Source organism: Limulus polyphemus, unplaced genomic scaffold (assembly GCF_000517525.1).
Source record: "Limulus polyphemus unplaced genomic scaffold, Limulus_polyphemus-2.1.2 Scaffold0, whole genome shotgun sequence".
Taxonomy (NCBI): Eukaryota; Metazoa; Arthropoda; class Merostomata; order Xiphosura; family Limulidae; genus Limulus; species Limulus polyphemus.
Genome location: NW_013665610.1, coordinates 2,723,153 through 2,748,293, shown reverse-complemented (window position 1 = coordinate 2,748,293; position 25,141 = coordinate 2,723,153). Strand labels below are relative to the sequence as shown.

The following is a 25,141-nucleotide window of genomic DNA, read 5'->3' as shown; positions in this document are numbered from 1 at the left end:
CTTTTCAACTTTGGATATGTTTTAAAAGTAACAGTCAATCGTGTCAATAACACAAAACTTTCTGGCAGCCGGTGCTGTTTGGCAAGACCTGAACATGATAATTCTATGGTGTTCAAGGTTTGCGACTCCAAGAAAATGTGGAATTTATAGATGTCAAATGAAGAATTTCCTAAAATGCATGTGGACATATATTGTGTATGGCAGCTTTAAAATTATCAGCCTGACCACAACTTTTCATTTGCTAAATAATCTAATGTTTCAAATGAAGGCGGAAGACTTTCGAAACGTAGTCCTCTACATTTGTAGGTTTCTACAACAGGCAGTTGCTGTCCATTTGAAACTTAAGATTCATTATGAATACTCTGCCTAAACAACCTATCAAAGATAACCTAATGTTTATTGCATCACATTTCAAAACCGCAAACAAACAAAATTTGTTGAAAGCCTTGAATCTACTCGAAAGCAAAGTAATACAGGAGGAAACACTTTCTCTTGTGATCTGTCTTTGTCAGGTGATTATGCAAGTGAAATTTAAAGAAACCATGTATACTGACAAGCTGTACCTATCCAACTCACACTGAGGTACAGTGAAATTGAAATAATTTAATACTTTTACTGTTTCTGATTGGAACAAAAAAAAGCTTATAAACTGGGATGTCTAATAACCCTAATCATATGAGAAAAAATGGATCAGGAAATTAAAATAAAGTTCTCTCACAATGTTTATTAAGGAAAATAGGCTTTACAAAACTTTAAACTATACAAGTATTTCCCATACAATTAGAATTCACTTGAAAAACTAAAGTGGAAAGTCAGTAAAGTGCAAACTCAAGATAGGGCCAGCAGAGCCTAAATAACAAAAAATCAGTTTGAATCTGAGGATTTTGATGAAAAGAATGCAAAGTACCAGTAACCTCTTCATTTGCTGCACAGCTGTGGTAAGATTTTTAAATTTAATCTGTAAAAAAACTTGGCAAATCCTAGCTAACATTCAGTTTCCATTCCAAATCATTAAGCATTTGGAAGTTATTACACTGAGGCCCCACTATAATGCTGATCTGTTTTGGACCCTCAAATTTCATTTAAATTTATCCTTTCAGAACATATGTCCAATCTTTTTTACGATGTGTCGAATGTTGGTAATATACAAATGACAAAACTGTGTTCTTTATTAACTGCTGGATTACCAGTTACAGTCTCATTGTCATTTTAATAATAAATATTTAATAATAAAACACACAGATTTAGAATCAGCCAATAAGGTGGTAGTCTCATGACTAATAAAAAGGCTTAGCCAATGAAATTTCTCCGTCATAATTGCTCAGATTCTAATCTTGCAACAATGTTTAGGTTATGTTACCCATGTTTATCCAGTATTTCACATTCATTAGTTTGTGTAAAATGAAATTATTGCTTATGTTCTAGAACTAAATACGTAACTGGTGGTTGGTTGCTCAGTTTCTAATCTTGCAACTATGCTTAGATTATTTTAGCCTTGTTATCCAGTTTTCATTTTTATTAGTTTGTGTAAAATGAGAAACTATTGCTTATGTTTCTAGAACTAAGTATAAAAAAATAAACATACTCAGAATTTCAAGATTCTTAAGTGTATTGCACAACTTTTGTGTGTATGTATCGATACTTTTTCTAAACAATAATGATTAAATTAATTCACTTTTTCAACCACATAAACAGCAAGAGTTAAATTTAAGTGTATATTTTATGAGCACCCCATTTCACAAAATAGTTAATAATTAAATTTATTGGCAATATGCAATGGAGCATGAGTGCTCTTACAGTCAAAATTGTCATAGTTAAAGTATGACTGAATTAAATTATGTGATCCTCACATTTCGTCAAAACAGAGGGGGATTGTGTCCCATTCATTAATTAACTCCAAGCCATCTAACATCACACTGTAGATGTTGGTATCCAAGAAAGTCATAGAAGTGTTCTATGGGATAAAGTCAAAACTTTATACTGGCTGATCTGTGACTTTGTGGGTTTTTTCAAAGTAGTCCTTCACAATTCTAGAAGAATTACCTGGGCTTCTCTTGCATCAGGACAAATTCTATTTCCATTGCATCTACAAAATGTTATACAATTCAGTCAAATTCCACATCAAGAAATCATCAAGCAGTAATTCTGCCTCTAAAGAAAGCAAAAAGGATGTGCATGCTCATTTTTACTGATGCCTTCCTACACCACTGAAACAGTCATATTTAATGATGATGCATTGACTATATCATTTACCTCTGGATCTTCAGACACAAACCTATTATGAAACATTCAATCATCTGTCAAGAGTACGTGCACATAGTGCAAAGTTTACAAATGCATTTTGCAGTCAACTAACTGAAGCAGGTCTAACTAATCTCGAACCAAACTCATGAAGTCTGTTGTTGAGTACTTTGTCATTGATAACCACCTCTTTTGCTGTCCTGAGGCCCATATCAAACCCACAGGAAGATGACCAGCAATTCCTAATAGACATGCTATTCAGGTATCAGTTTCTACAAAGTCTGATTATCTTTTACTTCTATTCCAGTTACCTGATATCACATCCATAACTTTTCCAATGCAGATGTGGCTATGTCAAAAGGAGCTACTTGTCTCTTTTTTATATATATAGACTGTTAGGTTTTATGCATTCACTACTGTCTGTCTAAAAGTTTTAGATCCCATTTCATGGTGAAACTAGAATGTTAAATATCTTTTATTTGAGAGGGGGGGTAGCCGAGAGCCTCAGTAAACCCGATATAGAACTCTTCACAATACAGACAGTTCAGTCTAATAAAATAGTAAGTTAATGCTCAGGATTGAGCTTTTGTATGTTTAATTACTTTGAACAAAATTTGAGTAAATATACAATTTTTTAAAAAAACAGTTTTATGTTATAAATTAAAATTTTACAAATACATATTTTCTTTAACTGTGAGTATAGAATAATAAAGAAGTGAAGTCTATCATATCATTTTGAAACCTATCAAATGTGAAACCACAGTTCCTTAAGATTGAGAATTAACATACCAGAATTTTCTAAAGCTTCTCTTGTGGTGAATATATACATATGTTTTTCAATGTTACTTTTGGTTTAATCTGATTTCACGGTTTTCTTAGAAAAATTATATGTAATAATATAACTAGGATGATTATATATATATTTAATTGATTTTTAGATATTTTTATTTTGTAAGTAATCGTATGTCTAAAGCTTAAATATTTGTAAAGACATACATTTAGTGCTAAAATCTGGTTGCTTATAAGGGCAATCCCTGATTTCTAATGGGTTGTATTTTTCAATCATTGTACACGGTTGCCAAAAGAAGTGTAGGGATTTAAAATTGCAACAATCGATAACATTTGTTGGTATAATTTGTGTTTATTATTTATGAAACTGTACATCAATAAGATTTCTTGTAACCATTAAGTATGAAAAATATTGTATGGTAGGTGTCCACCATGAACTGCTACATGCTGCAATGCTCATTACAGAGGTCAAAGATTTGTGTGTAAGGCCATTAATTTCTGTCTCTTTATGTTATTTTTCAAATCCTGTAGTGTCCATGGCTTGTTGATATATACTCATTCCTTTAAGTAACCCTACAAAATGGAGGCTGCAGAGAAATCCAGGGTTTGTGGAGATCAGTTTATGTCTCCATTATGAGAAATTATCCTGTTTGGGAACAGTTCATGTAACACTGCCATTGTTGCTCAAGCTGTATGTCAGGCAGCTCCAGCTTTTTGAAACCACAATTTCCATTGATGAAATGTTTAGAAGAGCGACATTAACATCAAGTTCTCGATGGTATGCTCTTTGAGCAGCAATAGTGAAGCATTCATTTTTGAAATTAAGTTCAATAATAAGAAAATGCTGCTGGACTGTCCACCTTTTCACCATTAAAAATCAAACCCTTAATTTTCATTCAGAATAAAACAGATGGTTTTTTTCATTAATACTTTGGAAAATCTAACTATATAAATTCCTTACACTTCCTTTGGCAGACCCTATATTTGACAAAGTTCCTAAAATAAATAGATTTTGTTGAAATTAAATAGACATGAGAGGAAGAAGCTATTTAACCAAAAATGATAATAACTGGTTAGAACTGGAGGTGGTAACAGATAAGCTTGGCCTATGGATTTACCAAAAACTGGAATCTCACAATCAAGGCACCATCTCAACCTTTTTGATACCAAGGACCAGCTTGTTGCCTCCTTAAACTGTTGCAGACCACTGAAATGCAAGCATGACAAAAAACCTAGGGAACCGAATTATTGGTATCATTGTACAAAAATTCTGCATACTGTAATACACAACATGTTAAGTATACAAGAGAAAATGATTTAGGAATAAGCTTAATGAATGGCATTGGTGACCTTTCCAGACAGTGTTGTAGACATACCAATGTGCTGTGAGACAAAAATTATGTGTAAGTAACTGTACATCTGTCTTAACACATGGATAGAACAATGGGTTTGTGGAGAACAAGAGCACTGTACTTCTACATATTACTTATTGGCAACGACCTAGGTACAGGTTGTCAGCACACAGTAACTGGTTAGTATTATCCATTCTGATCCAGTGCTAATATACTAGGGACCTTGTCTATATGATATACTTACCTTAATTCCAAGAATGCTTCTGTAAAAAGTAACTCAACTATTTCTTTTCACCCCAAATGAGTAACAGATTATTGAAGAGGCATACCACACTTTGATTTATGGCATTAATAAGAAGTAAATGCATTGCTCACAAAGTTGAATGCATTTTCACCAGTTTCTATGGGGATTTATTACTTTATATTCAAATGATTTTGAAGCCTTACCATGTCATTACGTTTGGTCATGTTCTGTCTGACAACTGTGCACCTTGACAATAGCACTACAGCAAAATTGCCATTAAAAAACAGGCTCTGCCATAAGATGTCATATCCAAAGCACAACATACATCCTTACAGGCTTTCCATAATCCATCTTGTCAGTGAGGATGATGATTTCTCAGCTCCAGCTTCAATAGCCTGATTGCACAGAAATTCATAGGCACTTCATCTGGTGACTTAACAGTATGTATCCTTATGGACTAGCATGGAGCAACTTGTGTATGTGACTTGTGTTGCTTTTCCAGATGGAGATCTTTCTTCATTGTATTATGTAATTTTGTCTGTTTGCAGATTTCTTTGAATGTTCCTAGTCTCCAAATTATTTCATATACCTTTGTTGTTCAATATTATTATATATTAGGGATATCCTTATCTTGGAAATTCTAAATCCTTGATCTGAATAGATATTTACAATCTAAATGCATGAATATTTTGCATCAGAAAGCTGTTATATACTGCTTCCCAAAATCAATCAACTTTTGGTGGCATTTCACAACCCACAAAACATTAAACTGTTAAAATGTAGTTCTGATACATTCCATTCTACCGTGGCCTCATATCAGTTATGACTGTCATGTGACTTCCTTATTTGCAGATTCAAAATCATTTTAATCTAGTATACACAACTCTCTGTAATATAGATGCAACAAAGCACTATTAACAGTAGCGTTATGTTCCAAAATCTAAGCAAAAAGAAAGTTTGATATCAGTATCATGAATCTATATCGAATTTGTATTTGAAAGATCCATCTCCATGGAAACCCAGATTAATGGGTTGAAAAATGCAATGGCTTAAGATACTTAGCTAGAAAATTGTTACAGATACTGCTTTAAGCTTAAAGGTGCTTCTCAGGTTTAAATTATAAGCAAAAACTTAGTGAATTAAAACTAAGTTACATAGCACACTTTTACCTTTTTACAATTATAAAAGACAAATTGTATTGCAACTGAACTAGAAAACACTTTTCAAATTATATTTTTGATAACAAATATGGAGAATACTATTTTTCAAACTGTACCTCGTTCCAACGTAGTCACATCAGAGTAGCTGTACAAAGAGAGTAAGATACAATGCTATCATCCATTATAGCAAAATCAATTTCTTGTTTAAGTTTCTAGTATTATTCATTATCTAAACAATGGTTAAAATTGACAAAACGCAGCATAAGAAGATAAGTGTATAAAACTTTGTATAACAGAATAGTTTGAAAACCCACCACTAATTCTTGTTTCTCCAAGCTCAAGTAAGTTTTTAAATTTACTTTTACTTTGTTACATACACTATTTCATAAGTAAATGAAGCACATTTATTATTATATATTCTGCAAATGTTTGGATACTTTTATGTTTTTCATATAAAAATTATGGTTTGTTACACATCTGTTTTTGTTTTTTTTTCAACAAAATAAAGAAAACTCCTCTCAATTGTTTCTTTTACATAGTTAATCAAGTTTGCATTTTACAATAAATTCAGTGTTGGTACATTTAAGCTAAATAGCCCCATATATAAAACAAGCTAGACAGTCAAATCAAAGACCTCTAAGGTTGGCATATCCAACTTTAATTTGAAAATGCTGATCAGAGAGAGCAATCAGTCAACATTATCTGATGCTTATATAGCTACACTTAACCAACCAGTGGAATTGACTGTCACAGTTATACTGCTCCTACAGCTGAAAATGTGAAGCCTATTCAGTGCATATCAAGGTTCAAATATGGGTTCCTTTCTGATCTGCAGCAGTTATAACAATTATGCCATGCCCAACCACTATCTAAAGATATATACATTCCATAGGTTTAAAGTGAAATTTAAGCTTAAGAATTTCTTTCTACAACATATTTAAGAGTTGGGTTATATGCTTAATCAAATAATAAGTGAATCATTATTTAAAAGAGATGATCCCTACAACCTAAGATTTTCAACATATATAAAACTTTTGTACATGAACTATCACTGTGTAATTATGTCAGTATATTCAAAACAGTGGCAACCTTTTATCTGGAATAATTACTTTAATTCAACAAAGCATGCCTGTCCTTTGGTATCATCTAGTACATTTATTAGTAGTAATTTTTGTATTAATTATTTCAAACCATAAAGCAACTTTTCTATCTAAAACATACTTTCAATACTATTAAATACATTCTTTAAATTTCACACCAACATTAAAAGCCCGTAAAGATATATAAATTGAATTAAAATTTTTAGTAATCAAACTATTAAACACTTCCAAAGTAATTTTCAAAAAATCAGTTTGTAATATATCTATATTAGCATATCAAAGTTTATATCTCTTGTGTGACTTACTCTAAGACCTGTAAAATATAGGTATGCCAAACTTCTAAAGCAAAGTTTTAAACCAATCTTTTAAATCAAAACTGAGTAAAGATTAATATTTTTATACAGTTTTAAAATGTTTTAATACAGTAGCTTCAAGATTAACACATTACTGAAATTAGTAATTTTAACTATATTTAAGATGTTGTTTCACCACACAGAAATAATAAATACCAATAATTACTTCCTAATCAATCTGCAAAAAATAGAATATATTTCTGTCATAATGTAAAGTATACTATATGAACTATTTAGACCCGCAGCTCAATGTACGAATAGACACAACAGCATAATTTGAACTTGAATTCTCCAAGATAAGTTTTCAAAATTAAAATGAGATGGTTTTATATAAAGCATTAATTTATTTTGATCTTAACCAAAATCTAGATAGAACTATAAAAAACTGTAACAGTTTCATTCAGTACCATAGATAAACCAAGCCCTACAAAATATTGGCAGTTTTGTATCAATCTTAAAATTTTCTTATAATGCTCTCAGTCATTCTTTGATGGGTTTCAAAATATAAATAAATTTACATTAAAGATCACCTAAGTTTGTTTGCTTTTGATGTTATACACCTAGAAAAATCTATTTTTCCATTTATAAAAATTAAAGTAAACTAATAGTTTTTTCAGTGATAGTAAATGAACACACTTTTTTAAATTACGTCTAAATTTATATACAGTTCATTCAATCAGCACTGAATGTGGCTAATTAAGATCAGCTAAGTTACATAAGATAGAACTTTAGCTCGTTGTTTCTGTATAGATTGTTTTCCATAAAGACATTCAGCCCTCTGCAGGAAAGCATTTACCATTTGACGAACCACTTCATCAAAGAACATGTGAGATAGATGAGAGTGCAGGAGGGAACGAAATTCAAATGATACCTACAAAAAAAATGGAAGAAAACCTTTAACTGGTATAAATGTAAAATCTGAAAAGAGCATGACAAATCCAATTATAGGATGTGAACTAGGAAGAATACTAAGGTTATTTTAAAAATCATAACTTATTAATAAGGCCAGTGTACCTAAAAAAAAACTAACATTTCACTTCATTAGTTTTGCAGAAAAGTATACATTCTCTGACTCAGTATATTAGTAATCAAAATATCACCTCATATGAGTAATACACCTTTTAAATCCCAATTATTTATTATTATAAAACATAGATATTTTTCTACAGATTTCAACCACACATGTCCTGGTCATCATCGTTCTGCCTGATGATGACCCAAGCATATGAAATCAAAACATGTAACAAAATATCTTTGTTTTGAAATAATAAATAATTGCGATTTAAAAAGTGTATTACCTATACTGATTAAATGGCACAAGATATATGAGTAAACCAATTAAAATATCATGTAACAAACCTTCCAAATTAATGACAAGCTATATTTTCACTACTGTTTCTTTCCAATGTCTATAAATTAAAATCAGCTGTCTGAAATAACATACCATTTCTGTATAAAAAAATAATTACTTTAACTGCTTGTTTAAACATCTGATCCTAAATTCTGAGATTAATAAAATAATATTTGTTATAATCATGTTGGAAACTGACATTCACTACAAGAGCAAATAGCTAGCAAGTCTCTCAACAAGTTTAAAACTGCATCGGAATATACTTGAAATGATATACGTACACGTAATACGATGTTTTGTTCTTACCAGAACAAGTTTGTTAGCAAAAGTTAATTGTTACTATTAACTTTGAAGGTTCCCATGGTTTTATAACTTTTTGAGAATCTACCACCTATACATAAAATGTCACCAAACTTGACAACATCTAACAAAAGAAATTTTGTTCTGCAAGATCTTTGTTATAAATCCAGTGAATCTTTAAGTACAACTAAAGTTTATGGTCTACAAATAGCCAAACTTAGATTGAAAAATACTAGCTTGTAATTTGTACTCTCTGTTAACCAATAAAAACCAAATTTTTATCTAAATATTACTGAATCTACAGTTATTATACAAGTACAAAAGTTCAACATACTTCAAAAATTTTGCTAAAACTTTAATTTTTGAAGCTGCTAAAGAAAGTTAACATTTTCTTATACTGAAAATGTAGTTCTGATAATACTTACATCCTCTCACACTTTAGTTTTATCCCAGCCAAAGTTTCTCTTCTCTGCCCATCTAAGTAATGTTATGAATCTTACCTCTCTTGCTCCAGCCTTTATACCACATTATATTGCTCATAGCAATTTAAAACTTGTGATTCCCTCAACCTGTGTCAATGCACCCCCCTATACCAGATCCATATATAAATTTTCCGCTATTACTTCCTATTCACTTTTCGAGACAGTCCAAATAATGTGAGAGGTGGTAAGTATTATTGGAAATACATTTTTGGTAAAGGAAAATGTTAACTTCCAAAACACACCTCTTCTCACACTTTAGCTAGAATCCCACATTGAGAGGGTGGAAAGGCCAGTAAGGGCAAAATCCACACAGAAAACATCTACATAGAAAATGAAATATAGTACTTGCACACCAGTGAGGTCTGCATCACTTCTGGAACAGATATGGTCTTCACCCGGACAACATGAAATCTGGGCTGACCAGCCACAAAGACAAAATCCGAACCTTGTTAGAAAAACATGCATCTATACAGTCCCCAACCAGGTAGATGAGGTCCCATGTCTCGTCATTGGAATTACAGGACTGTGGACCCAAATTGGGCATGAAAACTGCTGTGTATTTCATTTTGTTTAGTAATGTGGTATTACTGGAACCCAACCTGAAAGTTACAGAATGTTGTATGTTGAGCTGCTAGAATTAGGAAGAGAAGGCAAGCAACACAAAAGTGGACAAGCCCTCACCCCAACCTGAAGAAGTGCAAAATGCAACACCCCTGAACTCATAATTATGGAACCTGTCAGGCCTCACTCAACTTGAAGAAACAGAGAATAACCAGCCTGGGAATATGAACCCAATTCCTAACTCCTCAACCTGAGAGGCAAGGCAATACCTCCTGCCTCCAGAATTATGAGGAGGATGTGGAACAAACTAAGCCCAATCAATGACACAGGAATTGACGCTATGCTTGCAGAATTTTGAGGAGGCAAGGACCCTCTTCCATGATCATCAAAATGAAGAGAATAACCAACAACAAGGGCCATACTCAACTCAACCAGATAGCAAAGAGTCATCTCTTAACTGGAATTATGAGGAGGCTTCCACTTAGGCTGGTCCTGCTCCTACCATACATCTGGAAAAACCATCCAAGGTTACTGGTAAGAAGGCACCCAGCTTTGTTCTCTTCTCCTTGACCAATGCGAAGTACCGAGGAACGATGCTCTGGAGATAGTGCAGTTGGTGTATTTGTCTGTGTTATAATTATTTACCACCCAGAAAACACACAAGGTGGTCTTATGGCATACCCCATCTCAACACAGCTCATTGCTATCAGGAAATTTTTTATCAGTCACTGGTAGCTAGTGCAGAATTGGAAATAAGCATACCTGACCAGGAAACAACTGTAACAGAGTGGGATCCAAATGGAAATGATGAGAGGGTCCCTGAAAAAGAATAGGAATAAACACAGAGAAATGAAGTCACTCACCTCTCTTACAAACTAGCCAGGGTGTGGAGAATAGCCAAGGGGGTAGCTGTAAACCTTCCAAAGAGGCAACTGCCAAATCATGTAAATAATGAAATATAAATGTATTAGGCAAGCTCCACATACCAGCCTGTACAATCTTCTTCAGTGGGCAACACAACTGAGCCACCATGGACATTGAGATATGGCAAATCTGATGAGATGAAACCTGAAGAAGTCTCCATTCTTCCAATGAAAGCCCAGAGTAAGCAATATGCACCAACTGATGAAACTAACCTGTCACAATGGCAGAGGATAAGTCACGTAACACCTTAGAATTACAATGACGTGAACCCTGAAACCCTTCAGTGTGTACAAAATAACATCAAAGAGCCCGAATCGGGCATAAAAGATGACCCGAATCCGAGCATTTATAAAAATGAGAAATAGGGGAAAGATGGGTAGGAAAGAAAGGCTTATCCCCTTTTCTAGCCGCTGAAGTTTTGGGAAGAAAGGACCTATTGAGACACAACAGAAAATAACTAGAATGGAAAAGAGAATTGCACACACACATTTGAATGTCAACATCCACTAGTCAAAAAGAGAAGAAAATAAGCCTTAAGCAAAATGTAATATAGGGAACATGATGCCAAAGGTTCAAAGGGTGGGCAAGATAAGGCATGGAGAACCATCAATAAGAATCTTGAAAGGACATCGAGGACAGAAATCCCAAAAAGATTTCAGAAGCAAACACAAAACCAGGGACTCAAAAAACTTTACATCTTCCAGAAAAATGAAAAGTAGCTTACAAAGCTGCCTTAAACAGAGAAATGGACGAAGGTGCTAAACCTCTGTCAATTAACCATGTCCTAAGTTGAGAAACGTGCAGCATAGTGGGATGAGAAGGATTAAAACCATGTCTGAGAGACCACTGATGATAAGTAAACCATTTCTGTTGATAAACATTCAACGAAGAATGCTAAGTGGACCGCATTAATAAAGATGCCACCCAAGAGGTCAATCCCTGATGTCATGCAATGAACCAAATAAAAGTCAGGTGTGGAGCCATGAAATTGTGATTGCCAAATGAAAAATGTCTGACTGAGGCTGACATAAGATGGATGGCCAAAGAAGAAGAAGAAGAGGTTGGTACTCCTGAAGGTTCAGAAACCAAGGTTGACCTGGCCAATATGGTGTCAGAACTAGGAGTGAATCAGTGCAAGTACCTTGAATAACAGACGAATTGGAGGGAACATGTAAAGATGAAGACCCGTCCAATTTTGGCTGAGAACATCTATGCCCAGAGCCCAAGGGTGAGTAGCAAAAGCATCAGTCTGATGTGCCTCGAGACAAGAACATATCCAATAACAAATTAATAGATGAAGCATCCACTCCATAGGAAGAAGTGTCGAGAGAACTGATTGGCCACTACATTCATAACACCTGGAACATGACAACCAAGGAAAACAATCCAATGATTGTCAGCCCAAAAGAGAAGATCCAATGTCTGAAAACAAAGATACCTGTAGTGAGTGCCCCTTGTTTGGAAATGTAGAAGACCACAGTGGAAATGTTCGAGTGAAGCATTACTACTTCCCCTTGCAACAACTCAAGAGCCTGAGACATACCTCATTGAACTGCTAACGCTCTAAAAGATTGATGTGGAGAGATGATTCCTCTTCTGTCCAGAGGCCCTTGAGTTCCATATTCTCTACACAAGCTCCCCATCCCAGGAGAGAAGCATCTGTAAAAAGATGTATCTCTGGATGTGGGGGCAGAAAAGGGACACCTACTGTTATGTTGTCCCTGTTCAAACACCAACCAAGATCAAGCAGGCTGGGAGGAGATAGGATCACTGGACAATTCAGTGCATCCATGCAAATGTTCCATTGGTCCTGTAACGACCACTGAAGGAAATGCATATGGGCCCGACCCAAAGAAATGAGGGATTCTAAGGATGCCCACATCTCCAAGAGATGGAACCACACGTGCTGGTGGAGGAGATGACTATATTAGAAGATGGCCCATTCCATGACCTGAAGGTGTAGAGGAGAAGGTTGGGTCCGACTGAAACGTGAATTGAAAAATACCACTTTATGTGGATGAGGTACTGGGAGTAAGAATAGACATCTCCATTTTGATGAGAAATGCAGCTCTCACAGCTTTGGATAAAACAGCTCTGCCAAGTTGTGAGAAGAAGCGAGAAGAAGCCAGTCAATGTGAATGCCTAATGAGTGACGATAACGTGAAAAGGATATGACTATCCAGGAAAAAATGAATGGGGCAGATGTGAGGCTGAAAGGTAGAGCATGAAACTGAAAAACAGAGATAATGACGTGAAGACTCTGTGATCGGAATATGAAGGTAGGCATCGGCGACATAGAACTTTGTTATCCACAGACCAGGTGCAAAGTGCCACTGGAAAAAAAGAAATGACTTCATGATAGACCGAGGAGGCTGGAGGAAACAATTGAGATGAGAAAAATCAATGACAGGTCACCAATTGCCCATCTTCTCCAGACTACACACAAACAAGAATAAAAACTTTTGTGAGAAGAGTCAATATACTCTACAGGCTTTTTGTGCAGAATATCCTGGATGATCCACATTGGGAAGGTCTCTCATACAGACAAGAACCATCTGAGGTTCTTGTTTATGTATATTTTTCATTATTATATATTTTTAATAAAATTAACAAAAATGTAAAAAATTAGAAACTTCTTAAGTTAGATAATAAGACATAAATGAAAAAAATATTTCATGTGATCAGTTAACAGGAAAGTAGCTCACAGTTCTCTAGTTGTGTGCTTAACTTGACTGTTTGTCCACACTAAGCTCTCCTTTTATGACTTATTGCTTTTAATGCCAGAGAGGGTCCAAAGTACAGTAATAAAACTATAAAATTAAAAGAAAGCAGAAGGAAAAAAATTAAAAGTCGAGACTGTAAGGATAAATAACTGTAATTTTAATTATCTGTTACAATCTGCAGTTATTCTATAGAAAAAGATATTACTGATTTTATTTCAAATTTTCATTTCTTTGTACATTTATGACTTCATTACAATTAGTGTTAAGGTAGAGAAAAATAAGGTACAAGTTTTACCAAAAAAAAACTTTTGATATTCATTTAAGATATTTTATAAGTTACGTAAACAAAATATAAAACTGTAATATGAAAAAATGTATTTTTATTCACAGTATGAAAATCACCTTTCACTTGGACTGGCTCAGTAATGGCTTCATAAATCTACAGAAAAATCTTGAGTAAAAATACTTAAAAAATCTGATTTTGCGAGTACAACAGACTTGTAATGTTTACTAAATGCATGTTACATTTAGTGGAGATATATTTAGAACATTCAGAGTTATAGTATGTATATTTCATGATTTACATGATAACAAATTGACTCAGCCCATGTGCATAGGGTTAACACTTTGCACTGATTGATTGGTTGACTATTCTTCTGAAGACTATTCTTTTGTGATCCTGTGTGCTAACTCTTTTATCAGCACTGATTGATTGGATACTTATTGCACAATTGATTATGAATACAACAGCAAATGGGACAGGTCTGAATAATTACTGACAGAAAACTATTTAGTAAATGTGAAAATACATTTCCCAATAAATTTACAGCTTTTCAAAATGTTTGTTTTAATTTTTCACTTAAGGGATGCCAGTGAGTGTCACTTCCACATCTACTCGTTGCAGTTTATTAGTGGTAAAATAGCTTAAACCTTTTGAGTCTAGAATAAATAGCATCTTAAAGTGAAATATATAATCTAATTTAATACTGTGATAATGAAAATAAAGACGGATGATCAAACTTTTCTTTGTTTTGATTGGTTTATATAAATGCTCAATATCAATAGAAAACATGTATTCACCAAAAAAAGTAATAAATGTAAACACTTCATGTCAAAAAAGAAATGCAGAAGAGTCACATTAAAATAAAAACTGACAGTACCACAAAAACATCATGAAGAATCAATGGAACCAAAACTCACAGATACATGAAGAAAACGTATAGTTTTATTTCAAAGGAATATTTATGATTCCACTGATTTTTGCAATTAGATTTAACCAGATATACTGACTGAAACTAATGAACCAAAGAAATAAATACTTACATTAAAGTGCAATGTACAAGTCTTTGGGTTTTCGGGCAGGCCAGTACTAAATCTCCAGACAGTTTCTAAATGGTTAAAGAGTTTACCTTCTGTACAGCAAGCCTATGGATAAGGAAGTAAGGGAGTGGGTACACAGAAATTTATAAAACTTTTATTACAAAAACAACTATCTTGCTGCAGTAGGAGTGCTATCAAAACCAAAAGTGAATATTAAAAATGATAAAATAATTTAAAATCAAAATGGAAGATATGTTTAACTTATATTTATCAGGAAGAATGTATAAAAACTTGTTGAAGCTATATCATTGTTTTCTCCCAAAGCAAAAGAACAGTCAAGAAACATCTGCAATATAAACGATAAACGTTGCAGATCTAGGTTGTCACTTATTACGGAATTAATTATTCGTGAATTTAAAAAAACATATTGAAATTATTAAATTAACTACTTTTTTGCAAAAAACTACTCTTTTAATACGTACACTAATACATGATTGCCATAGCACCAGAGCACAAACAAAAAATTAGAAAAATGTTTTAATGTGTAAGCAATTTCTCTAATTATAATCAGTATCGCAAATGATCTCAATTATGTGTGAAAGCTTACCTAACAATAAACACTGTGAAAAAGTACAAAATAAAATATGAAGTGGAGCACTAACCATTCGTAAAATATTTTCACAGGGTGATAAAAATAGTGAACTTTGCAAGAATGCAAGTCAGACAAAATTTGGTTGAGCTAAGTTATATTATTATTATTTAAGGCTGTGTTTTTAGTATTTTACTTTAGTTATTTTTATTGTACGTTAGAAGGTGTTTCAATGCAATGAGATGAGCACATGCCACCTGGAATTTTCTTATGATTAGGAAATGATTTCACTTATATTAACTGCATTTTAAGCATGAGTTGGTAATGTGAGATTGATTGAGTGATTATTGAGTCAGTTAGTTCAGAGTTGTAATTTCGAGACTGAGTTTCAATGAAATAATAACAAATAAGGCAAATAAGCAGTAAATGGAATTTCTATTGAAATGTTATTCACCTGTAAAGTAGGCCTATCATTCATAACATATAAGAACATACTTGTTGAAGTACAAGTTCAAGAAACAGTTGTTTTAATATGGTGGACTTTGCGTTATTTTTACCAAATAATACAACAACAAAAACTTTGACAACACTTGTGTCCTGAATGGGGTTATTTTCATAAAAACACAAAAGAATCCAAACTGATCTTCAGTACGACCACACATGGTCAAAGCGAGGTCAAAAATCTGCTGGAAATGATATAACAGTGGAAAGAAAAACAAGCAGAAACAGAGAGAACATTAAAAGAAGATAACACATCATAACATTTAAGAAAAACAAGGGAACTGTTGGTCCATCTAGGCTGTCTCATCTACTAAACTAAAGTACCAAAAAATACTTAAAGCCAGATCTTATCAAGCCTTCTGTTAAATATACTAACTACTTCCAACATGTCAGAAAACAACCCATTCAAAAGACCAACTACTCTGTTAGAAAAATAAAACTGTCTTAGCTGAAAATCACTCCCACTCTGCCAAAATTCATATTTGTGTCCCCTAGTCCTGCCATTCTTACTATTAAGTATGAAAAAAAATATGCATCAACACTATCAATCTAAAAATCTCGATCTAATCCCACTAATTTTTTTAAGGGAAAACAATTTCAGATGTCTTGACCTGTCCTTGCATGACAACCTTTCTATCCAGGTATCATCCAAGTAACCCTCCTCTGAACTTCCTTCCAACAATTCATTGTCTTCCCTAAGGTAAGTAGCCTAACACTGAACACATTACTCCAAATATGGCCTAACCAGTGACCTAAACAATGAAATTATAATCTCCTTATACTTTTATTCAATACTTCAGTAGATACAAACCAAAATCCTATTTCCCTTACCACTACCAGTAGCACACTCCATGGATGGCTTAACAGATTGATCAACCAGAACACCAAAATCCTTTTCTTCTATAACACTGTTAAGGCTATTCCAATAAAAATTATGCTTGTAATTCAAATTACAATAGACCTAATGAGTTATCTTGCATTTATTATAATTAAAAGCTATCTGCCATTTATTCACCTAATTCACCAAATGATCTAAATCCTTTTGTAAGGCAGCAGCATCCTTGTCACAGCCAGCAACACCAAAGACCTTAATATCATCAGAAAATTTAAGTATATTTAAAAGATGAAAAATTCTAACATTAAGCCCTGAAGTACATCACTTGTGACATTAATCCAGTTTGACTAAACCCAATTTATAATAACCCTCTGGTTTCTTCCATCCAGTCACTTTTCTATACAATGACTTAACTTATTCCCTACACCTACAGAAATAAATTTTTAACAAGACATTTATGTGGCACCTTTTCAAATGCTTTCTGAAAATCCAGATACAACAAATCCATATCTTTATCCTCACTATGTAAGCAATAATCTCTTTAGAGAATGTCAAAAGATTAGTATGGCAAAATTTTTCCCTAATGAAACCATGTAGATTATTCAACAAAATTTTTAAACTTTGTTAAATAACTTTGCAAAGCATCTTTTATCAGACTTTAATAAACTTTTCCCTCCATTGATGTAAAACTAATAGGCCTATAACTACTAGAACAATTTTTATCACCTCCCACGAAAAGAGAAGTAACATTAGCCAACTTTTAATCCTCTGGACCTACCCACTATTTAAGGACTAACAAAAAAAATAGTAACAAGTGGCTCACATATCCAATCCTTAATCTTCTTCAAAATCTTTGGAGAAATATTATCTGGCCCAAAGACTTTATCAATCTTTAAACTTCCAAATTTTTAGTCAAGAAGCTCAGAACTAATGTGATCATCTTCTTCAACCTTATTTCCATCTAGAAACTTTTTAGGATGACAAATATTGATTAAATCTTTACTAGAAAAAATTGAAAAATATTAGAATTTAATAACTCATCCATCCATTCATCACAAATGAGACTTTCTTTATCATCCCTTAAAGGCCATACTCACCCTAATATTTTGTTTATCCTTAATGTATTTAAAGAAATCCTTACCATTAAATTACACATTTTTTTAACACACCATTTTGTTAATACACCATTTTCAATTTCCTAATTTGAAAAGGAAGTTCCTAATGCAAATTTTAGAAGAATAAGGAGGAAGGATGACATGTTAGATGAACTTGATAAAAATATGTATAGGCTTGCCCAATTATCCTACCCAGATGCTTCACATGAAATGATAAATTCACTGACACATGAACAATTCATAGATGCTATAGAGGATTCAAATCAAGCTAAAGCAAAGTAAATATAAATCTTTAAGGGAAGCAGTCCAGTTGGCAGTGGGACTTGAAACTATTAGTCATAGATAGACAACTAAAAGTACCATCCTGGAATTATTTGACCATGAGATCAAGTATTGTGAAAATTTCAACTTTTCTGATGACTATCAAGAAGAAATCAAAGGATTAATTAGACAACTGTTTACTCAGAACAAAAGAAGTAAACACAAGACAATGGGTGTTTCAACTGTAACTTAAATGGGCATGTTGCCCAAAACTGTAGAAAAATCAAAACTGCTTGCAAAGAATATTAAAAAAATAAAACTACTATAAGTGTGGAAAACATGGACACTATAGCTGACTGTATCGAATCAACAAATTCAAATATACCAAAGAGAAGAATACTTAAGTTAGGTATACACCAATCCATGAATCAATCGATTCATTAATGAGAAGCCTAGTAACATCTTTCGACCTGATTTGCTAATAACAGGTGGGAAATTGCCTCCAGAGATGAAGCAAGAAGATGGATTGACACAAACAACGAGTAGACATAAAGTTTTAGAAAAAGGAAAGTTGGATTTCACTCTCTACACAATATGATGTGTGTGGGTAATTAAACATTGAGGAAGAGTGCATACTGGGAAACACAGATGTGATATTAGACTAGATTTGAACAGTTTCACAGTCAGTGACCAAGACATTCCTTTACACTAAATGGCAATTACATCACCAGGGGTTGAACTTCTATTTACAAAGATGGAAGCACAAAATAATAAAGACAGCAACCTACAGTGCAACAGATCAGAATCCAGGAAATCAGATGGTCTATGTCAAAGGTCATCCATCGTGGTCATCTTTGAAAGCACTTTAGCAGTTAAAAGCTCAGTAGTTACCTTCAGAGAAGATTTCACCAGAAATAAGTCATCTACTGGAGGGAGAGCCTGAGGTTCCTGTCGAGACCACATCCAGAGAATCACCAGAAATGAAGCCAACAGTGGATATTCTCCACTATCTATCTGAAGAGAACTTTCCAAGTGACAAGAAGTAATTCCACTTTTTTTACATAAGCCATGAAAAAGAAAACCACCAAAAAATTTGTTGATTGGACAGTTTAGGGACAACATACAAGTACAGGTTTTGGTATACAAAATTTTTATTGTATTTTCTTGCACACATTTGATTATCAGTTTAATAACTGTGATGCCTATATTTGTGTATATCAATGCTTTAATTGTAAACATTTACTTTACTGAAAACTATGGCAGTTAAACATTTAAAGTCCACTGTTTTCTTTGTGTAAAAAGGCTGTTCAAAGGACTTAATCTGTAGTGTTGTTGGACATTTTTAATGGTGAGTGCATAACATATGGAATTTTCTTAAGAGCTGGAAAACAATTTAAGTAGTATAAAGTGCACGTTCAGCATGAGTAGATGGGAAAGGTTTTTGGTTAATTATGAAGTCAGTCAGTTAGTCCAACAAGTAAATCTGCAGTCCGAAAAGTAATAAGAGATATGAGAAATTATAAAGGAAGTGGAATTTTTACTGAGACATTATTTATTTATGAAGTAGCCTTATTGTTAGTTACTTAAAATAGCATACAATTTGCAGAACTAAAAATTCAAGAAATAAAGCTTTTTGTTATCATTAAATAGACGGAACTTTGCATTATTTTTACAAAATAATTAAATAGCCCAGGCAACCATTTCAAGTTATCCAAAGGTACAATAATAATACGTGTCTATCATTATATTAGAATAGAGTTCAATAATGTTTGCATATGTTACCAAAATTATCAATGTAGCCTTTTACATCCAAAACTAAATGTAGCCCTTTGCATCCATACACCTATCCACCAACAGTTTAAACAAATTAAAACTAAAAGCAAGTCATTAGGCTAATAATTTCAGAAGTTTATAGATCTTAATCTAGAAGTACTTCTGTTGAACACATTTTGGAAAGATGTCAATAACTCGTATATCTTAAATCAGGTATTATTATTATTTTAGTTTTTTGTGATAATAGGTTAAACTTGAACATGGTCATATAAATTAGATCTGAACACAGACCCCTGAACGATTACAACTTTTTACCATAGCTAACACTCAAACAAAGGTTACAAGCATATATTTATCAGTAATCACATCCCACTTATTAAGACTGATCGGGTCTCCCTTAATTTACTTTCAAGAGGAGTTCCTAAATTTTTCAAAAGAACAACAGGGTGTAAGGAAATATCTTCCCCACTTTCAAACAGTATTTACATGTTTAATTTTAAACAATTGCAAGAAAAATTTTTATCACTGTAAATAGAAACATTTTTTTTTTTTCAAAATAAGGTTCTATTTGAATATTTTAAAGGACCAAATAGTATCATCATCCTATTTCTTTTTGCATCACATACATAAACAAACCTTGCAAGTCATATTTGATGTTTTGGGCTAAAAGTAACTTTGGTAATGTCTTTAAACCTTTCTAATAATAGCTTTAGTGACTTCTTGTTTGATAAACATCAGCATCTTCCATTTTACTATTACTTAAGACCCATATTCATTGGCATTTTGCTATTTCTCCATTTGGTTTGTATGCAAGATTTTTAGAGAAAAAGCATTTTTTTTTCTATGCTAGTTTCAACAAATTAAGAATTCCCAATATTTAAATTACATTGTTCCACATTAGATTGTCCATGTAATATTTCTTGCAGTTATTGAAGGTTATATTTTTTTTTCAGAAATATGAGGCACAACACTTAATACCAAACCTTTTCTCAATATATATAAGTAATAACTTTATCACACTAATAGTCAAGTGCTGTTATACAACATTATTTCTTATCATATTCTCCCCAAGATCTAAAACAATACTTTCTATAATACTGTTTCTCAATCACCAGTCTGTCACAACCTCTTTATCTGTCCATAGGATTTCACAAAACATAGAAACAAACAAAAAAACAACAAGTGACAGAATATAATAGGTTTTTCATTATACTTGCATTTTAGTGGTCTGCAACAATTTAGGTAGGCAGTATCCTGTACCTCATATTAAAAACATTGAGAAACATTATTCTATGACATGCTAAATGAGAAAGCAATCCCAATTTTTCTCAAAAACATTTTTTTCAACCATTCCTCATGGTTTAATTGCCATACTTACATTTTTTTATAGTGAATTCTACTCTAAACATTCTACTATTACAAGAATCAAAAATACGTTATAATTGTTTCTATTTCTTAATTTTTATCTTTCAATTTTCATTCATTTTGCTCAATAAAGAGGTTAAATGTATCATGAATGGAATAAGTTCATAAAATGAATAAAAGACTGTTCACAATTATATATCTTTTTGAACAAATGAATTACTTTCAATACTCAAGATATTTTACAAATATTCATACAGCATGTTATCACTCATAAGATACATTAAATTTTATAAACTAAAATGAAATTAGTCTAAAGCACAGTGATATATGTCAATTAAAATATTCAAAATAAAATCATTAAAATCTAGCTAAAGTTGTTAGATATGCATGCATTTTTCAATCATAACTTGGTATATACTACAGAAAAAAAAAAAAAGACTTAATTACTTTCACTAAATGAGGCTTTGCTAAAGTCACCGAGGAGGTATAACGTTCTACCAGTGGTGAAAATCCTATCTCCATTTGTGCCAACAAATGTCCTTGTCGCTTCTTTGTTACTGAGGATCGTGTACACCATGGAACAAATTCTTTATAACTACCCACATCTGCTACAATCTCGTACATCTGATCCATGGAATATCTACAAAATTAGAAAGAAAAGTATTTTAGTTTAGAAATTAAATAGTCTTTTTAATTGCTACTTGAATATTTTAATTTTTTTAAAATAAATAAATACAAAGTAAAACAACCTATTAAAATGGAAACTGTAATACTAAAATACTTACTGTGAAAATACTATGACATAATAAAATGTTAATTTGAAAAAAAAACATAAATGCATATAAAAAAATTTTCTTTTCATGTTCCAACTTCAAACAACAATTTTATCACTGGTTCTTTCTTCTTCATGAATTTTTTTTTTTGGAAAATAGTTGTTTAACTGACTAATCCACTGCTAATGTGCAGTACAAGACAAATGCCCAAAATAGTTTATAGAAGATAATTTTACATCTACCTTCACATAAAAAAACATGTTTTAAATCAAAGATGATAATGTATGATATCATATCAATAAAGTATTATTCTTCACAAAAAAATATATTAGAAACATATACAATCCAGTAGTGACACTCAAATACCAGATAATACTTGTCTTGCTGATAAAACTAATATACCAGCTCAGCTAATATATAATTACCTACCTAGTTGCTAAAGAAAATCACCTTTTAACTCTTTCAGCATAGGCTCGGTCCCTCAGACTGACCTCGTTATCATTTTGTGCTTGTCAGTTTTCATGATGTAACTTTTAAATTAATAAGCATATTTAGCAGATTATCAGTAAACATTACAATGCTTTCATACACAAAATATCAATTTTTTTATTAAATCTTAAGGTTTGTAAACCAATGTTTTTCTCATTCCATTTTTTCTTTTCGCATATTGCCTATCCAACATGCAAAGTAATTTTAATTTTACGATAAAAATACTGTTGTGCATCAGAAAATTTTCTAATTTCACATGCAAAATCTTTATAATGTCTAGATAGTTATCCAATGTTTCTTGAGAAAAATATTTATATTTTATCTGTTATTTTCAGTAATAAATCTAAAAAAATATGAAATTTTGAGCAGACTAAAGACACACCCCTACCTCATTGAAATATTGGTTTGAAAAAAGAAATGGCATCCAAGCACATTAAAATGGCTGAGAAAGCCACTAGGGGAACATTCTGAGCTTCCCATTGGTTATTCACGTCATATATAGAAGTAAATGTATATATAGGAGCATTTCCAAAAATGGAAAGTGGTGGGTGGGGTGCCACTGTGTTTGATTTATTACATTAGCAATATCTTAGCAAACTGAAAAAATAAGTGGCTCTTACATTATATTTTAATAATTTGAGTAATTTGAGTTATTAATTCATACAAAACTATAGACTTAGTATTATGACATCACAAATATCTAATTTGATATACATGACATACAAAAATTGATGTTTATCTGTGTTTTTTAATATTTACTTTTAAATTAACAAATTGAGTTGTATAGTTCTAAAATTGGAATTATAATCTGCAGTTTGATACCAAACTTACTGACATAAATTCATGAAATAGTAATACATTAAAATTTTAAATGCGAGTCAACAAACATGATGATATGGCCCTTCACCCATGACCCATCTGAAAAGGGTTAGAGCTTAAAACAGTCCTAGAAAAGTGGACAAATATTTTGTGAATTTTTTTTTCCTTTCTCAAAAGTTAAACATTGAAAACTGAAGATGCAATGAAACTATTACAAAAGCCCTAATTCATCACAAAAATCACACCAAAGCATAGAATAATAGATTGCAGATTTTCATTTTCACATTTGTCTTAAATAATCCATTTCAAATTAGATGTGTAAATATATCATTTCAGGTATATCTTTCATTTGAAATCTTATGTGCAGAATGTTGATAAATTTTGGTCTGGAGTGAAAGACTTCCTGGACAGTAGCTTGTGGCAGTCAAAAGGAAATTTTGAAATGCCATTTTAATACACCTCTGATTTGAAGTCCTTAATAAGTTTTTTAAAAATGTGCAAAAAATGCAAAATTTAAATACTATTGTATAGTATAGTTTTATTATGAATAACAGGCTTATTAGTTTTGTTATCAGCTTTTTATGTTTAACACTGCAATATTAACTTTTAATAATGCTTAAAAACAGCATTTCAAATAGGTTTTTGGCTGTCAATCATGGAATATTCACCCTAATGAATGCTGGTATTGAACAAAAGACTTACTGGGCAGTGACTTGGATCAGATAAAAGATATATACGATATTCTATTCTTGTACACTTCCAATCTTAAATCTTTAATGGACTAATTAATACAAATGTATGAGTGAAAAAAATCTGGTCTCATTCACATTTTTATGGAAAAATATTAGATCTACATGTTACAAACTTATTTATAAAATTGGTATCTTACCCTAATAACCTTCGTTCCGAATATTCCTTGCGTTTAGTAGTTCCACCAAAAGGGTTTGGTAACTGAAAAAAATTTCGCTTCAACACGGTATGCTGACAAACAATGCCATTCTTTGACAAATGCTGACTTTGGTGCCATCTATTGGAGTAATTCAATGCCAACACTGTACAGAATTTTGCTGTGCTTCTACAAAGTAGAAAATAAACAAGAATTATGTTGCTTAAAAGAGCTATGTTTTACACAGACAGATAGCAAGCGCCATGCTTAGAATACAAACATAAGCCTAATAAAACGAAGACATATAACATAACGTTTTGGGACAACATGGATCCTATTGGTCCATCTTGGCTGTTCCATCCTCTAAACTAAATTAAAATAATTTATTTAAAAAATCTTATAACCAGCCCTTATCATTCATATACTTATCAAGCTTTTTCTTAAACTCACTCTACAACATCCGAAGGCAACCCATTCCAAAGGCCAACCACCCTGTTAGAAAAATGATCAACACTATCAATTCCCTTTACAAACTTCAACACCTCAATCAGATCCCTCCTAATTCTTCTTTTTCCAAGAAAAAACAACTTGAGATTTCAGCCTCTCCTCATATGACAACCCCTCCATCCCAGGTACCATTGTAGTAACCCTTCTCTGAACTATTTCCAACAATTCAATGTCTTTCCTAAGGTAAGGAGCCCAAGACTGAACACAATATTTCAAATGTGCCCTAACAAGTAATTTCTACAATGAAATTATAACCTCTTTAGACTTTTATTCAATATTTCTGTAAATACAACCTAAAATCCTATTTGCCCTACCACTAGCAACAGCA

General features: G+C 32.4%; 1 protein-coding gene across 2 annotated transcripts in view; it reads right to left on the bottom strand.

The window, feature by feature from the left end:
• Positions 1-6,876: 6,876 nt before the first annotated feature.
• LOC106478309 (coenzyme Q-binding protein COQ10 homolog B, mitochondrial-like) overlaps positions 6,877-25,141 on the bottom strand; it is a 20,285-nt gene continuing 2,020 nt past the window's right edge. Inside the window, exons 2-6 of one of the 2 annotated variants that reach the window (XR_002609863.1) lie at positions 24,310-24,495; positions 21,787-21,979; positions 14,904-15,005; positions 13,563-13,667; positions 7,992-8,110 (exon numbers count right to left, since the gene is read on the bottom strand). Coding sequence is in view for 1 of the 2 variants with exons in the window: in XM_013938875.1 (XP_013794329.1) it covers positions 7,946-8,110; positions 14,904-15,005; positions 21,787-21,979; positions 24,310-24,495 (646 nt within the window). In the remaining variant the exon portion in view is untranslated. Of the gene's footprint in view, positions 8,111-13,562; positions 13,668-14,903; positions 15,006-21,786; positions 21,980-24,309; positions 24,496-25,141 lie in introns of both variants that reach the window. The other variant, XM_013938875.1, reaches the window with a different exon arrangement.